Below are 18,734 nucleotides of genomic sequence, written 5' to 3'. Positions count from 1 at the left end.
GAGGTTTTTGAAAGATGAAATAAGACAGTTATGTAAAGCACTCTCAAGAGGAATGGAACATCACAGATCAAAACATGACTTGTTAATGCTATAGTTATTATTTAATCATTCTCACTAATGCTTCCAATGTTGACTTCATGTTCTGCTTCCCCATAGATTAAAGATCAGCACCGAAAGGTGATAAAAAGAAGTTGTGAAACTGCCCCCTGAGCTTGGATTGGATCAGCTCCCCCAAAGCAGGCCGGCTCCTCTCCACCTGGTGCAAAAGGGAGGCCCAATTGTTTGGGCAATGGGTGAATGTTAACCTAAACTGCAGAGTTTCAAAAGTCAACTTTAGCTTCAGCAATAAATCCAAAACAGCTTTAGAAAACAGTGTGTTTAACCCATGCACGGAGAGAAAGTAGAGAGTGTGGGACTGGGAGGCAGTGATTCTAGAAACAATCTGTCCACGTTTTAATCTCATTTCTGCCACTGACTAGCTTTGTAGCCTTTGCAAAGTTATTTCATCTTCCTGTGCTTTAGTTCCCTCACCTGTAGCACGTGCATAATACAGAACCCACCTTAGAGCCTCACTGAGGACTAAATGAAGTTATGTGTGCTAATGATATATAGTACCTGAAAGTAACACACCTTCATAGATACCCACCCCATTTATTATCATTGATGTCTTTTCAACCACACCTAGAACAAGCTTCCCCAGTAACGTCACTTCCAAACTGGAAGCATGGTGGTTCAAGCCAAAAATCAGGGCACTTTATCTTTGATTCTTTCCATTACTGTTTCCACATCCGATCTGTCAAATCCTATCAGTTCCATCAGCAAAATATATCCTCAAACATGCCCTTCTGTCCATCATTCCTGCCTGAAAGACTGCAAGCACCCTCTAAATAGCCTTTGTTGCTGTTATGCTTTTATTTACAATAGTGTGGTCTTCTGTGAATAAAAACATCACTGTCTGCTTAAAGTCTCTGACTGCCTTTCCATCACACTTACAGTGATGTGTGAGCTCCTGACCAGGGCCTACAGGTGCTAAGGAGTGGAGACTTGCCCACCTCCATGCTCATATCTCACCAGGCCCTGCCACCCCACCATACTCCAGCCACTCTCACCCTTTTTTACATTCCTCAAACACACAAAGTATTCCTGCTTTAAGCCTTTCACACTTGGTGCCGCAAGCTCTTCCCTCTTGGGCTCTGCAAAAGGCAAGTCTTTCTCTTCATTTAGGATTCAGTTCAAGTATCAGAAAAACCTTCTCAGAAAAACCTTTCCAAGTAACCTAAGTAGCTTCAATAGTCATATCACTGTTTTACTTCAACTGAAATAAAATTTCCATCAGAAATTATCTTCATATTTCAGTTGGTTTACTCTTTTATCACTTGTCCCTTCTGACAAAAATGTTAATGGTGTGAAGGTGAGGATTCTACTTTTCTTTCTTTTTTATTGGGCTTATTGGCAAGGATTCTATTAACCCTGTTCATCATTCTTAGCTCTAGCACCTTAAACTGCTATTTACTCACCTGTGGATTGTGTACATTGCAAACTGCTACTAAACTACCCACAAAAATTCTATGATCAATTTCTCTTTTGCATAGGGTGGTAACAAGCTCTGAATTGTTTAGGAGAATATACTCAGTAATGAAATTGGGGAGAGATGAAGTCTGGATAACGCAGGATTCAGTCCTCAGCAGATGGTGTCCATATTCACACAATGGCATTGCAACAGCACCCACCAGTTTTGCTTATTATCCATCTCCTGCACTTCAGTTTGAGCACCATAAGGCAGGTTCTTTCAGTTCCCTACTATTTTGTTCAAACAGCAGTGATGAGCACAAAGAAGCCTTTCAAAAATATTTTTGAAAAATATTTTCCTTCAAATATTTTATTTGAAAAATAAAAAAATGACCCAACAGGGGCATTTTTTTTAATGTACATACTTTCCCACAGTAAGTTCAATGGAAGTCACTGAGAAGTCTACAATTCCGTAGTTGATTTAGAATTCAGTACAAAACTATAAATTTCTCCCTGTTTCTCCAATGAGCTGCAATCTGCCAAAATTTCGAAAGCAGCCATTCATTAAAAAATTACTCACGATGGTTTATTGCTGGAAACACATGAAGAATAGGGTTTTACTTGCGATCAGACATGTTCAGAAATGATGACATTGGTTAAGCTTTTAAATGCTACTTTTATAGCTCCCAAAGCACTGGCTGATTGTTCTCTACCATCCCTACCACAGCAGGCAAAATAATACTAATACTACAAATCTCAAAGAGCTGAATCCTTTATGTCATCCAGATCCATTCCTAGTTTGTCTAAAGATTGAAATCAATGACCTTTTCTTCAGAGTAACATGGGCATAGGATTGCCATTCTCCTCTCGGTGACTTATTTCCTTTAATTCTGTCTTACTTTCCCCCTGATATCCAAGAAGTTGTGCTTAGCATTCTTCATAAAAGAGCATGTAGGAAAAGACTTCAAATTCAGCAGGGAAAAGAAGATATTCAACAGAAATAAAAGGAGAGCACTTTTACAATCTATCAGATGTGAGTGCTATCATCACTATCTATTAATTTTAAAGAAAGTTTCGAGGTGATAATCTTCAAAGAAACATAAACCACGTTGTGTTCTGATTCTTCCCTAAAGAAGAACCAAGAAGACTATCAATTAAGCTTCCTAGTTTAAAAATCAAAAGAAGAATATGTAGACTATATTTTAAACCTTGAAAACCTTCCTCTCAATAATGCTTTGGGGGGGTGGGAAGGAACTTTCTTCTTGGGGCAGAAAAGAGGGCTGAGTAGGTAATAATCATCACTGTCCTGTGGCTCCTTTTCAAAGCAGCTGCTCATCTGAGGACTCAAATGGAAGTGGAGGAAGAAATGTAAACAAGGAGACTGCTTGGATAGCAAAGGGATTCTCTCACCATGTGGGAAACAATGGGGACCAACTTACCAGGATATGAAGAGAGGACCTTGTAAGCAGTGGATCCAGCTCAATGAAATTTAAAAGATACGTTGCAGCTGCTGTAAGATTTAAGAGTCAAATCTGCACAAATTATTTTGCACATTTACTTCATGGCTTAATTTTGGAATGATTTCTCCTCTTCTCATTTATGGTACTCTTTGGATATTATTTAGGACTTGAAAAGCTCTATAGGTGCCATAGAAACATTAACCTTCCAGTTCTACACCCAAAACCAAGAAGCATACCTGGCCACCACCAACAACAAAAGGCCACGCTACAAGGTTGTTTAACTTTAAAATGTTAGGACTTTCAAAACTTGGCATCAAGAACAGCCCACAAATGAATTTTTTAAGGACATAAAATCTTGGTAATGTTACTTTGGAGCACTGTATAATAAAGCAGCACTATTATTGCCTTGGTGGCTTCTGATTGTAGATTAAATTTGTGTCTTCTAATGACAAGTGAATTTGAAAACATCATTTCTTGTTAATCCTCCAACTTCCTTCCTCCACATTTAAATATATCTTGATCTTAAGTACTGAAACATTATTTAGTCTAAAATGCTTAACCACATATGTCTTAAATCCATAAATGCCATTCAGATTGGACCATCTAAAATTCTTATATTGTCATATTTCTGTCTTTCATCACTTGCTAGACAGAGATTACACACGTCAGTATCCAAAACCACATAACATACTGCCTTGTCTACTGTACTGGCTAACTATTAACCAGCGCAAACCCTGGAAAGAAAATATGAAAGGAAGCATCTTGAAGAAGGGTGACAGGGGTGGGGGGAGAATCCATTCATTGTATTTATCAGTTATAATTATATATCAAAAAATACATCTAGGCAAATGGAGGAAGATGACAGTAGCACCAACACAAAGCAAGGGATTGGGAGGAGCACACAGCTCAGCTTTAATGCTGACTGATTGTGAGACTTGCCCAGCTGCTCTAAGCCCAACTTCTCCTTCTGTAAAATGGAATCATCACAGACCACCCTCTCAGGTGGAAAGAATTAGGAGATAAAGCACATAACAAACACACTTAGGTGGGAACCTAGCATATTGAATGAGCATCAGAACCAACATTTTCTTCATCATCATCAATAGTACTATGCCCTAAAATCTTTCCTGGCTTATAAATCCTTTCTACATCTTACATTAGTGAGCACCAAGTGGTATCTGCCATTCAACCAGTGTCATGTCCTTAAAGACGGCAAGCAACTTGCCCTACCCACATCTCTTTTAAGTCTATCCTCTTCTACAAACCGAGTGGTCCATTTACGATTTCTGTCTCCAAACAGAATACTATTGGAATGATTGTGTCTGTGCAGAACAGCGGTGCATGCATAGTTATATTTGTTTCCTACTGTCATCAGTGCATGACGCTAATGTCCTCCTATCTTCCACATCGCCCTCCTTGCTGTCAACCACGTGTCAACAAGGTCAGTAAGTATAAACTGGAGAAATACCTAAATGCATGCTACTAATGCTGAGATGTTCAGAATGCTGATTGACAGTAAAACATTCCATCAAAAATACACCTGGCATGATCCATTAACTCCTAGTTTGATTCAGAAAATCTTTAAAGATTTGAGTGCTGAGCCACCAGCTGGGGGTACCAACATGAGGCAATTTAGCCCGATAGACAGGTAAGAAAAAAGATAATTTCAGGATGTTTCAAGCACACAATTTTTTTAATGCTATAGGAGCACAGGGTGGGATCACTACACCCAGTACGGGTGGGGGGCAGGGAAGAAGGGCAAACAGACTTCAGGGAGGGCTTCTGGCAGGAGGACCCACCTCAGCCAGAAGACTGGAGGGTCTCAGGGCCTTTGAGACGGAGAGGAGTGTGGTGGGTATGCCACTGCCCCAATGTCCCTAGTCAGGTGACATGGAATGAAATTGACCACTGGGGAGTGGTAGAGATCAGCACCAGCCAAATCACAGACAACCTGTATAACTGCTTGAGGGTTTGGACTTTACCCTGCAGGTAATGCAAAGTCACTAGAAAATTTTAACCAAGGTAGGTACATTGTCAGACTTCCATTATAACTCTAGACTGTATGCATTAGAGAGAATCTTTAACATTACAGAATTCACCATTCATTTTGTTGGATGATGAAATGAGTGGCCCCAGAGGGACTAAACCATCAACATCACATGGCTGAATTCGGAACACGGATCTCCCGTGCTGTCAGCAAGGTCTTCCAACTTCCCTGCATCACCCTTCAAATGTCAGGACGCACATTTTCGGGGGAAGATGCAAAATTAAGCCCCTCTGTAACCCAGCTCTTCTAAACAATTCATAAAAATAATATATAACAATGATTCTGTCTCATTCTCCCTTGGGTCTTAAAAGAATAAACTTTAAGCATTTTTTTCTGGTTCTCATTTAAAAGAGATTTCACTTCTTGATTTTACAGTCTTGGTTCAAGTTTTTGTGTTAGATCCTACTATTCCATACAGAACCCAAAGTTACTTCACACATTTGTACCTTTTTGGGTTGGTAACTTAATTGCTGAGGTAGCAATAGTCAAAGACTCAGTCATGAAACCTCCAGAAACAGCCTCTAAATTATACAATGTCAGAAAACAGAAGCTGTTTTCTGTCTTTCACAAGTGCTTGAACAAGTCCACACTCCATCAAAAGGAACGCAGGAGTTTAATGTTTTGTAAAAGAACAGAATGCTTGTTTACCTGAACTAATGGACTGAGCAAAGGACCTTGCATCTCTCTTGATGGATATGAAACTCCCTCGAAGACTGATCTGGATAATCAATCAATCTCTTAAACTCTAAACACAATCACCCATAAGAAAATAAACCCTGGATTCATAATGAAAACAACCCCTAACTGTTGACCATACATACTTAACCTAGTTCAACACATGCCTTTCCCCTCTCCCCCCAAAAGGCTGTAAATGTGAAATGAATTTTCCAGCAGCTAACATTTAACTAGAGTTTCTGGGTTTCTGGAATGGTGTTAGCTCTTCTCATGTGCTAGCTCCTTTAATCCTCACAACCACCTAAGGAGTTAGACACTATTATAAACTTCATTTTGCAAATGAAAAAATCGGAATGTTAGAAAAATTAAGTCACTCAAAGTCATCCAATTTGAAGAGGTGACTCCTGATCTGAGTCTGCAAAGTTGCTAAGACATACTATACATGAAGTAGTTTTAGGCTTATTTTGAAAGACATTAATAAACACAAAGTTTTCATGAATTCATAGTTTGGATTTTTCACCACTCAAAGCTCAGAATGATATGACTCCAGGCCTCGGAATGGAACAGCCTGGTCTGCAGAGAACTGCTCTATCAATTACCTCTGTCTCTCACCACTTTTGAGACAGCCAAGACGTGTGTCAGCATCCTTAGTTCAAAGGCCCACACTACCCTCGAGCCACACCCTGCACTAATCTCAGTTCATGGTTACACAGTCTTGTTTCCCATAAGCACCCTTAATCTCTGAGGGCTTTTCAATGACCGCAGATTTTAAATTATTATAGCCATCCCACAAAAGCAGCCACGGGACAGAGTAGACAGGCGCATGCTGATCCATCTGCTGGCATAATCCAGTGTCTAAACACTGGGGAAACCACTTACTGAACATCATCAGTTCTGGGTCAGTTTCCATATATTATCTCATTCAGTCTTTATATTCTTCTGACTACACACTAGTGCCCCATTGTACACATGAGGACATCAGGGCTTGAAGAAAGAAAAGTACATAACGTGCACCTGGTCTTGGGGACTAATGGAGCAGGGACTTGGGTCTCATCTGGCTCACTCCCAAGCCCATGCTCCTTCAAGTGTCTGTGAGGTCGGTGGGTCAAACATTTGGCACAAACATGTCAGGTCTGAAAAATACTTTTTTATAATAGTAAAAATCCGTGAGTGACAACCACAAAGCAAGTAAACAACACATCTAGGTTTAAAAGGGAAAAAACCAAAAAAGGAGAGAGGGGGTGACCGGAGCAGAGGACAGTGGGGGGAAGGAGGGAGAGAGGAAAGCGGCAAAGTCTTATCAGCCCATTTTACAGAAGAGGAAATTCAGTTAAAGTAAAAGTGAAGCAAAGTTAATCAATGCACTAAGATCTCTTAGCAAGCTAGAGTCAAGCCAGAGGTAAAACCATGTCCTTTTGACATAAAAGCTATGCTCCTTCCATTCCCTCTTGACAAGAGGCTATATTTCTGTCAATGCTAAAAATGACTTCTCCTCCCAGATAAGGCAAAGCAGGAAATTACTCACCAGTTCATGGGAAAAACTCATATTTGGGGCCTCTCAATTTTTATTCCTAGAATTGGAAAGTTTAGCAATGCAGGCTCCGGGTCCAGACTGCTGGCCTGGTTCAGGAGCCAGCTTCCGCACACATTAGCTCTGTGACCTTGGGCGCGTGATAGGAAGAAGTAACTTCGCTCTAGGTAAACTATCTTGAGATTATAATTATACACATTTAGCTCTTTTTCAGTTTCTGTTATAGTAGGGAATGAAAGCCATCAAATTATTCAGGACTAACGCAAATTTAAAGCCTAAGTGATTTGGATAAATGGCTTCACCTTTCCCTTCCATCCTGACAGTGGAGACTTCTAATTAAAGTCACTGTGTTGAAGAAAAGAGTCATCGCGATTGATAAGCTTGTCATTTGTTTAATGCTAATAATAATAGTAAACATTTATTTAATGTTTCCTGTGTGTCAAACACTGGGCCAAGGGCTTTTTTGTGAACAATTGCATTTAGTGTTCATGACCCCCTTTGAGAAGGGTCCTATCGCTGTCCGTGTTTTGAAAGGTAAAAACTGAGGCTCCGAGATTTTGCGCTGCGCCGAGCAGAGCAGGCCGTTTGGTTCTTCACACCTCTGCGGCGTTGTGTCCTTCATCTGCATTCAGACGCTGCCAGGGCCTTTTAGCTGACACTTTCATTTCCATTAAACTGACGAGTGAGTCACATAGCCATGCTGCCGACAAAGGCGTTCCAATTGCCATTTGTTTAAAAAATCGTAACGGCAAAGCAGACAATAAACTACTAAACAAAGGTCATTAAATGGCTGGGAGTTTTAAAAACCAGACAGAAGCATAATGATATCATTATTAAATAATTTTCCAATATGTTCACTGTCACTTAAAGTTGTCTTTGAAAGCAGCATGAAAAGAGGGTCAGAACTAATTGATTAAAGTGGTCCCTGAAGCATCTTTTGTTCTGAAAATTTATTCTGAATCACAACTTTTAAATATTTTAAAACCTGCCCTATGCTACCAAAAATACAATTGTATTTGAAAGACACCAACTTTGGGCAGTAATTCTTAATTCCAGAATGTAAAATGTCATTTTCCCAGTTTATTAGGGGCCTCCTTTACAAGAAAGAGTAGAGACAGGGCAGTCATTCGACAGCTAAGAAGACCAAGGTGGCAGAGGCTGGTGACAGGCTCAGGGGCCCTGCCTGGGGTACCTTTGGGACTAAGGAGCTGGCTCAGAAGCTACCTATCACTCACCCAGAAACTCAGAGTCCTGCCTCAGTCTTCCCAGATGAGACTAAAAGCTATTGTCTCCACACACCAAGTTTCTTTACAGCTCACACCATATAGATCATATGTACATGTATGCACACCTAAACATAGGTGCATGTCACTGAAGTGGTTACATTGAATCTAGTCTTTAGAATTCAACAGCCTTGTCTCCAAAGCCAAGGTCTTCCGCTTCCTTGCTTTTTTTTTCCTTTTAATCTTGGGCAAGTTTTCTTAATCTCTGTGAACTTTAGGTTCCTTATTTGTTTAAAAATATGATATTAATCATAGCATTTACTTCATAACATTTTTTGTGCTAGAATCAAATGAGATATACCTGTGCAGTTTGTGGCCCACTACCTTGTCATGGTGAGTAATCACAAACACCTATTAACTTATTACCTACTCTTATTATTTCCTTATTCAATAAGTTGCTTTCTCTTGTTAAGCTGCTTATCTCTGGCCTATCTTGTATAACTGTTTCCTTTCACTTTAAGGAGAGAAAGGTAAAGAAGATAAAATTGGAAGAAAAATGTGTTTAATTTACTAAGAGTACTCATAAGTGTTAAAGGGGTAGATAACATAAATAAGAAAGTTAAAGTATCAATTTCTGAGGATTATTTTAATACATTTATTCATGCAAAGGCAGAAATTGGTAACAGTGAATTTACTTCTTAGAGCATATGATTTGCTATAATATTTTGCGATTCACTAATTCTAGCAGAGAAGGAAATGATTATTTATGAAGTGCTAGTCCCTGTGGCCTTGAACTGTCTGTTGCACTTGATCAATACAACTGATAGGTAGTTATCTCTGCACTCATTTTGAAGCTGGGGAAACAAAATTTGGAGAGCAACACCTACTGAAGGTCACACAGCTAGTCCGTGGCAACCCCAGTGCTGCATCCGCTCCCTAACTCAGTCCAGCGCTTTGTTTCCTCACACAGCCTCCAGTTTCCCTTAGTAAATGATATTGCATATCTGTGGAAAATAATGCTGTAAACAGTGAACAAAGTAGGCTTTCAATCATCACAATAGAGCCAGCACAGTAGTTAAAAATTGGTCCTGTTTAAAAAAAGAAAGAAAAAAAAGCTTCAAAAAATGTATCAGCACATAACAACCTGAATCAAGCATTTATTCCTTCCACAACACATTATCTAATGTGAGCCACTTTGCTAAGCAACCTAAATCATGAAATTTTTTTGTCCAAATTCTAACACTGGCAGCTGCTTTTAATATCTGAATTCCATTCGTTTTTGATTCAATGTTCCTGTAAACAGAATCTGTACAGTTGAGGTAGTGAATAAGCCACACTAATGCCCTGTGGCTGTGCCAGATTAATCTATTTGGGTGTTGATCTTGGCAATCAACACTTGGAGTTGGCAGGGGCAAGACCTTATCTGAGTTTCCTCATCTCTGAAACGGGATTTAAAAACATCGGACCTACCTCTCAGAAGAAAAGTTCTACCAATTAATTAAACTTGGAACTGTTTTCTACTGAGTGCCACTGTGGTATGATCTTACTATCAGGGTGATTTGATTTTTATAAAACATTGATGGAAACTCTTTAAAATGGCTGTACATTTAAATGTCAAAATCTGACACAAGATAAGACACTTGTACAGAAGAGGAGCAATAAATGGTCAAGTCCTTTTTGGATTTAAAAGCCTGTTTCAATTTAAAAAAAATTCAAGTTTCAAGTAGGACAAAAGGAAGTCCACTATTTCCTAGGTATTGTTAATATGTCATGGCACATTATAAAAATACCTGTACTAAAGTTTTAAAAATGCTTTCTTGGGAAGAGGTTAAAATATTTTTAATGTTACAATTTGTTGCAAAAACAATGAAAGAATGATATAAACCCTATTTTTTAGTGCTGTTGTACAAATAATTAATTTTACCCAATATTAAAAACAGGCTACTAACCCCTCTTTCATTTTTTTCAGGAATGTTTTCCAACTCCTTCATATCTGCATTTCAGTGCCCGTTTTGAACTACCCGGAGGCAGAGAGCACAAGCCAGGTGCCCCATCTAACAAGTGAAAATATGTATTAGTCAGTTCTCAGCTTCACAGAACACGTCAGAGATTTCTCGGCAGAGCTGGTTGAACAGAGCAGCTTTCTAAGTTGCAAGAGACCCAAACTACAGTGATCACAGAGGATGTAGTTGGTCGTCGAAAATGGGAATCCTTAATGTGTTGACTATTTCAGAAGCATTAAATTATAGATTTACAAAGAACCATAAACAATGGTGTGTGACTGCTAAGGTTTGTACTGCCATCCTTGGGTCTTGTAGATCCTATTAGAAATCACTTTCTATGAAACACTTCTACCCTTTCTCTCTCCTCTTCATCTAAGGTTCAGCAGTTAATATAAATTGTAACATTCATCCATATGGACAACACATGCCAGGAGAGGAGCAAGGACATTACAACACAGCTCACTTTGTCTGCTTGGAAATCCAGAAACCCACGTGTTTTCACAAGGCACTTGTCTTGAAAAGTGTTGAGAAAGGGACCCTCAGCAAGTAGTGGAAAAAACTCAGCACAAGGGGCTCCCTCACCATAGACAGCCACTATTAAATGGGAATTTTTAGAGGTAATCTGGTTAATTCAAATACCCTTTAAGGCCACTTTCTAATCCAGTTATGAGATGTACTTAAATGGAAAGGTTGTTGGCTTCAGAGATTTTATGTCAAGTTGAAAGGGAGACAAAAGTTCTGAGCACCCGCAGTGCTTTTGTCCAGGTGAAGTCCTGCTAGTGAAAGGGCAACAGACTGTGTGTAAGCAGGACAAACACGGTGCCCCACCCCGCCGACGCTGCTGCGCTCTGTCCTCCCAGATCTGCAGTCTGGCGCATTATGCAGTGGAGGTGCCCTTTCTGCAAAAAGCAAGGTGGCTGGGGCTTTCTTTTTCAAGGGAACGCTGACTTTGCTCTTGCTCTTGTCCTTTGTGCCCTTTTGCATTGTCACCCTAGAGAGTAAAGGTATTCTTTGCAAGGAAACTGCCTGATTTTTTTGAGCTGCTGTCTGTGCACCCGGAAAACAGAAAAGGCACCCTAACTGCACTCTTGAAGACAATGTTTTAATCAGCAGCACTCTAAGCCCCAAGTCCACAGCTATACCTGCAAAGTTAAGTGCTGAATTCCTGCACACAGATAACCGAACTCTTTTTGATAGTCTAGGTCACTGCCTCAATTCTGAACTTTGTGTCAGTGGGTAGCTCTCTAGACTCTGCCTGCACTTAGAGGAGAAAAGCATTATTGTCATTGTCACTGCTCAATTTTCTGAGGAATCCATGGTCTCTCAGCTGGAGTCCAGCCAATCTTTCAATAGTCTCATGTCAACAATGAGATAAGGACTCTCTGTGGCTTCTGACTGCTAGGAAAACCTGCTGCTGATGACTGGGCTTGCCCCAACTTTCAGCTGATGTCAGCTCTAGAGAGAAGCTAAGGAAAGGAGGTAGATGAGAGGTGTTCCTGGGAAGGTACTGGACTTGCAAAAATCCTCAACCAAGGACTGCTCCCTCCTTTTCCAGCTCGTGTTTTCAGCTGTGGACCCCTCCTCTTCACTGTCTTCTGAGAACTACTGCTAGGGTGGGATCCAGAATGCTACTAAAATTCAGTGACTTGCCCAAGACTTGCCTAAGACTCAGTGACTGTGGCCCCTGGAGCAAGAGCCGAACGCAGGACCCATTCATTCCTCTCTCCCCACTAATGCTCTGTCTACTACATAATCAGATTCTCTCCATTTCTGCTGCATGTGCACCGATATTGGAGACTGCAAGAATAGAAAAGACAAGCAAACACAGGGAGGCGTTCATTACCTTCCATTAGCCTGTCTCCTCTGGCTGTCTGACTTTACCCTGTGACCCTTTCTCACTTAGAGAATTTAAAGATCAGAAGAAAGTAAAGATGCTCTTCAACAATGGATATTACTGAAATAGGAAAGTGTAAATATCATTTTTGTTATAAATTTCAAGTAACAGGTGAAGTCACTAAAAGGAGAACAGTCTATATTTAAATCTCCTTTCTCTTCATTGGCTAGTTCATAATCATAAAACAATGCTTATAATTTGTATTCACACCAAAGCAATAACTACATAAAATTCAAAACCAAAGAAGCTTAAATGCCATGTGATTCAAACCTCTATTTTACTAGTACCTTTGAAATTGAAAATTTTAGAACTTGAAGGCACTTAAAAATCACCTAGTCCTACTTTCTCATTTTACACAGTTTAGGAAACTGAGGCTTGGAGAGATTCCAACTTCTTCCCAAAGACATAAACCTCTCCAAGTCAATGTGGTAGCCTAGAAAAACAGTAAAATGTAGCCAAAAGACAAAGAGACCAACATAAAGAATAGTCTTCCTTTAGATGACATATATTGAGATCTTAATAAAAGAACCATGAGACCTAATTACAAGAAAAACACAGCACCCCCCCACCCCCGCACACACCCCTCCCTGGGCCGCCATCTCGTTTGTTTGTTTGTTTGTTTGTTTGTTTGTTTGTTTGTTTGTTTGTTTTTCTGGACTAGGGAAATGGGTAGAAATATGATAATAACATTCTCTCAAACTCCCAGCCCCTGTAAATGGTTTTTTCTGTGCCCATAATTAAGTAAAAAAGCAAAAACATTTGGCTGCATCTATTAATAACTAAGAATACAGTCAATGGTTTCTATGAGACAAAGTCTATACAAAGTAACCTTGAAAACAGCATATATTATAAAAGCATCCTGGTGTTGCTTCATTTTGTTTCATAAATTGTTCTGACTACACAGGTGACACACCCAAAAACAGTTCCCTGCAGCTGCTCATTCAGGGACTGAGGGAAAAAGATACGCGATCACTCCAAGTTCCTTCCCCTAATTTACAAAAGGGAACCTTGAGGTAATCGAGAAAAAAGAAAAAAAATCTCTCAAACTTGCATAATGGATATAAAAATGTCACTGCTTGTTGCCTGGGAAAGACAATAAAGACACGCTACAGAAATGAATGCACGGCCTCCCTCAAAAGAGCAAGTGAAAGAACACAAGGGAGAGAAGCCAAGGCTCCGGCCTAAACTAAAATGAACCCTCAGCATCGAACAAGGGGAAGATAGAAAGCAAGAGTGTGGAACTATGGAAGTGAACCAGAGGCGGCGATATCTCCATTTTCTATTTCTGTTTTCAGTTCTAATTCATTCATTTTCATTTATAAAGAAGCACTCTAAAGAATTTAACATCCCTCATGTCACACACAGCCTTTGTTTTCATACATTCCTAGTTTGAAGTGTACTAACTTATCTATAAACAGACATTGGCCTCTCATGGGTGGCATTGAACACACAGATCGAGATTTATGAAAACTCGGTCTCTGAGCTTTGCTGGTTAAACATCCTCCACCTACAGTAGCCAGTTTTTGTTTGGGCTGTAAGTTAGCCAGCAGGCAATTTTCCTCTCAGAAACAATAAATTCAGAGTGTAGCTGCAGTACACCACTGTGCTGAGATAAAGATGTATAAAAAATCGTGTTTAATAATTATAACCACTATGTGACAAAACTCTTTATTACTATTTTATAAGCACTGTACAGATTGCAAAATGGAATTCCCAACAAATTTAACCATTTGCCCAAGGTCATTTGTCTCACCAGTAGTAAAAGAAGAATTAGAATCTAACTCTTTATAAGCTAGAACCTAGGATCTTTCAACTACATCTGAGGTATTCCCTAGACATGAATGGGGAAGGGCACAGGGGAAGTGGGGTTCAACAGAACGTACATAACACCTCCAATATTCAGGGTAGCCATTTGTGCAGGGATTTTTTATGTTATTTCTGGTGATGGAAAGGTTTCAATCACCAGCTATTAAACAACAAATGTGACTCGATTTGCTATGTTCAAATCAGCAGTTAGACATAAACAAAATTTAGCAATTTTAATTGGTTTGGCTCAGACCTTCAGATTTCCATATGGTTATTTTCCTTGTTTTATGTTAAATGTAATTGACTTAGTGCTTGAGTTTTAAAATCTTGCCAGAATGTGTCAATTAAAAGCTACACAAAATAGAATTATTCAAAGCACACACTCCAAATTGAGTGATTTTAAGGATAAGGTGAAAAATACTCTTTTCATAAATGTGGGTTTTTTTCCCCCTACAAACTTGCATTATCACCCAGATGGCAAAGTTCATGCAGACAAAAGAGACATATTTTCTGGGAACAACAAAAGCTAACAAGCATTCTGTTTGCTTCTCTGACAACTAATGTATGCCTAAAACAGCCTCTTCTACACTGTCTGCAAGATAAATTTTTTCTTAATATTTTTAAAACTGACAGCAGTAAGGAAAACTCTCATAAACCATCTTAAAACTAAAATGTAAGTACATCAATACATATGGTGCCCAGCCTATTAAATTGATTGCACTTTTAAAATGGTCTTTAAAAATATGCTGCCCAACTGTTATTTAATATACGAGTTTATCGGAATATTACATTGAAATAAGTGATTATACATTGAAGTAGATGTTCTCTCTGAACCTAAGCCACAATTTACTTCAAACTGTAAAATCACACAAAATGAATAAAATGCCATCAGAAATCTGAAAAAATGCAAAAAAGCATTCATTTCTGTATACTTGTGGTTAAGTTTATTGTTACAAATGCTCCTCATAGCTATTGTTCATGTAATTATTTTCTTAATGCTAAAGTCCACCACACATGCTAAGTAAATGAAAGAATCATTTATTGAACCCCAATTAGTTGCTAATGGAATTTTCACACTTATTTAGCTTGATTGAAAGGCCATAAGGTTTGGTGTACCCATGATTCTTGGAAGACTGCATAATTAAAGTTTACTATTATTATTACTATTATTAAATTCTAATTTTATGTCTTGTATAATGGGAGAGCACAAAACTGTTTGCCTTAAAGTACTCTCCTACTGAGGCCATCTTTATAAATGACCATTTAAACTACTGATTTAATAGATACTCCTCGCTGGCAAGGCTATCATTAGATTCTGTAGAACAATTCTTCTTAGTGCCTAACTTCCTTATGCCACTCTCCATTCATAGAGAGTTGCACAGAAAATGTCTTGTAACTTTTGGATTAGAAAAATATAGCAATATGAATGAAGATCTAATGTGCCTCCCAATTTCCACAGATTATTTTATTGATTTCACGCAATTTCTCGTGTCCTCTTTTCGGTGCCATGAATGTAGAATTGCTAGAAGTACCCTTAAAGGAAACTCTGAAGGTCATTAGATCCAGGGCAATGAATGGCTTCATTTAACAAGGGCACTGCCCTCCTATGCTTGCAAGTCCTTTAACATCAGCAAGATTCCCCAAAGGGCTTGCACTTTAACTTGGTCTGAGCAGGTCACATTTCTAAAATACTTAGCTGTCTCAAAAGTCCCTGGGCAGCAGCACTAAGTTACTAACCCCATAGCGTTTGAAGCTAGACTGACCTCTTCCTAGTATTCAGGGGAATTATTCCATGTAATCAGATTTACACAGCCATATAATCAAAGTGAAAAAGGAGATTACAGAGCTCACATTTGTTTTGAAAAGCAAGGGTGCAAGGATCATCCATCCTACTGACTCTCAAAGTGACATGATAGTAGTTGCCCCCCTTTGGAGTGTTGGTCATTAACCTGATCTGTCTCCAGTGCTCTTGTTTAAATAGGAAGGTTTAGGCTTTTTTCCTGAACTAGTAGATAGAGAATTCTCCACCCAAATCTCACCACTACCATTCATGTGAGCAGATGCTACTGTGGAATAAGAAATTGGTTCTGTGCCCTAGCTTATTATTCCTGCAAAGCAGGAACCTTGTACAAATCAAGTAATTACAGTGAAACTTTACTTTCGTTGCCAGTCTTTTGCACTTGCCTTTCAACAGTACACTGTGGTGCCCCCAGGTGTGGCTTTCAGTACCCTGTCTATAATCCAACTGCTTTCAAGAGAGGAATGTGCACTCTCTTTCTTTCCTTTTTGGCTGCTGCCCTGGAAACTACACAAACCTTTCTGCCCAGCAATGTCCCTTCCCCCTGACCTTTGCTACACCAATGCACTGGGCTTCATTATGAATGTGTACATTTCCCATGCCTAGATGTCTATTTTAAATACGAAGCGGGTCATTTAATACAGCATTTCCTGCACATTGGGGCCTTTATTCTGAACTGATGATTTGTACAGATCCCTGATTTCTCTTTTTCCCCATATTCCTACCCCTTCGACACATGTCAGGAATTGCAATCTCCGATAGAACCTCTGGGGGATGAAAGGGCAGCCTCACCCAACCCGGGAAGATACACACAATTCCAAAGAGGGGACATGAGAAGTAAGAACTGCAGTAGTGAAAAGAACTATGGATAGAAGTACCATGAGGACCCTTTTATCTGCTTCAAGAGGAAAAAATCTAATTGTAACCCTGGGCGATACTTTACTCAAGTGGTTAAGTGTATAGTGAAACATTTAGCAGCACTAAAATCACCTCAATAACTATCATTAGAGGTGCCCATTTTTTAAAAAAAGGAAAAGAACGAAACTTTCTCTTCTGTATTGGAAAAAGGTAGGTGCAGTGTGAAGGTATTACCCTATCTAGAGCTCTCTGGAGAGCTCCCCCAGAGCTGCAAAACCGGCAAATGCTGCAGGAGGCCAAGTTTCCCCCGAGGACTGGGCAGGTTCTTTGCCCCTTGGAGCGCTACTGCTAAGGAGCTCGGGGTTAGCTTCGCTCACACAGTTGCACCGGCGTCCCCACGAGCCCCGCGCCCAGCTCGGGGCTGCACAAAATTCTAAGTGCCAGAGCCAGCAAGCGAGTGAGCGTGACGTACGGGGAGCTGTTTTGTAATCTCCCGGAATCCAAGGGAAAATGTCTCCTGTGCAAAGACCTGCCTTTCCGTGACAGCAAACTCTCAGATCAAAGAGCAAATCCTTCCTCCTTACAGGAACTGCTGTTCCCAACTGACAGCTCCAAACTTAACGGCTGCGGCTGCAAACTTGGCACAAGCTCCCCCTCATCACCTTCCAGTCCTCTCCGGCTCACCCGGCCGGGATGGCTTGGCCTCACACGCTACACCCGCCTCCCCCGCACTTTCTTGGCTGGAAGGATGGGCACAGATCCGCACATCCAGGCATCCCGTGCGGGGACGCGCTGGCCTCCGGGCGCGATTTTCCTGGAGAGCTTAGCTAACTAGCTCCCGGGCGTGCCCTACTCACTTGTGTCTTCTTCATAAGGAAAGACAGTGCTGTGATCCAGCCCAGGCAGTGGTGTGGCGACTCAGTTTAGCTGTTCTGGAGCTCCAGCATATTGCACGAGCAGCGGCTGCAGATAGTCCACGCATTGGATAGCCCGAGCGCAGCGCTCTTTCCGCGGCCCGTGCTTCCTCAGGCACACCCAGTCTGGCGCGAAGCGACGAAAGAAACTCAGGCCAGCGCTCCGCCGGCACTTTTATATAGCTCCCTCCCGCCTGCTCCGGACACGCCTCCTTCCCTTCCGGAGCCCCGGGGAAGCGAGTCCGGGCCTGGCTCAGGGGGGGAAGACTCGGGAGGCGGGGCAGAGCACTGCGGGTGCCCCACAGGTTGGACCGATCAGGCCAAGCGCATCCTCCTGCCAAGGGGCCCGGATGGGCACCGGAGGAAGGTTACCAGGGTTCAGGGGCACCGAGAGCAAAGCTTAACAACCTGCGCTGCAGCCGCTGCAGGCGCTGCCAGGGCTGCGAGCGCAGCGAGTCCCAGATCGGCCTCTCAGCTTCTCAGGGGCTCACCTGTCACCGCCCAGATGAAATACCTTGCGTGTTGGAAAAGGCAGCAAGCTCCTTCTTTTAAGCAGAAGTAATTCAGAAGAGTCCCCTAGAAGCCTAGCAGATAATTCACCTCGTTCCTTTTAGAAAAAATTTAAGGGACTTAGTTAGCATGGTCTTTCCCTTCTATTTTTTTTAAAACGATTACTTTGGTTAATGAATATTTAACAATTAAAGAATTGTTGACTCAGTGTTAAGTATTGCTAAGGGAAATGTTATTTTTCAAAGAACTCACTGCTGTTTCTGTAGAAATTAAGATTGAAAGAGAAGTGATAGATTATTAACTGTGCGGGTTCCCGCACAGCCAGTGTTCTGAAAGATGTATTTTTTCTTAGAGAAGTTTTTGAAATCAGCAAGGGAGTGTAACAATAAAAATAAAGGAATTAATTATGAGATGCAGTTAATCATGCACCAAGCGCCATGCTAAGGACATTACATAGATTATCTCATTAAATCTTTTCCCTGAACGAATTGTATGGGTCCTGTCAT

At 40.6% G+C, this 18,734-nt stretch overlaps 1 protein-coding gene across 3 annotated transcripts in view; it reads right to left on the bottom strand.

Annotated features, from left to right (window-relative positions):
- KITLG (KIT ligand) overlaps positions 1-17,905 on the bottom strand; it is a 118,023-nt gene extending 100,118 nt beyond the window's left edge. Inside the window, exon 1 of one of the 3 annotated variants that reach the window (XM_037128153.2) lies at positions 17,662-17,905. In XM_037128153.2, the coding sequence (XP_036984048.1) occupies positions 17,662-17,676 (15 nt within the window). In that variant the 5' untranslated portion in view covers positions 17,677-17,905. The remainder of the gene's footprint in view (positions 1-17,661) is intronic. The other 2 variants (XM_037128150.2, XM_037128149.2) reach the window with 2 other exon arrangements.
- Between the last annotated feature and the right edge of the window lie 829 nt (positions 17,906-18,734).

Source organism: Artibeus jamaicensis, unplaced genomic scaffold (genome assembly GCF_021234435.1).
Source record: "Artibeus jamaicensis isolate MK-2021 breed Jamaican fruit bat unplaced genomic scaffold, CSHL_Jam_final scaffold_584, whole genome shotgun sequence".
In the NCBI taxonomy this organism is placed as follows: Eukaryota; Metazoa; Chordata; class Mammalia; order Chiroptera; family Phyllostomidae; genus Artibeus; species Artibeus jamaicensis.
This window is presented reverse-complemented; position numbering and strand designations above follow the sequence as displayed.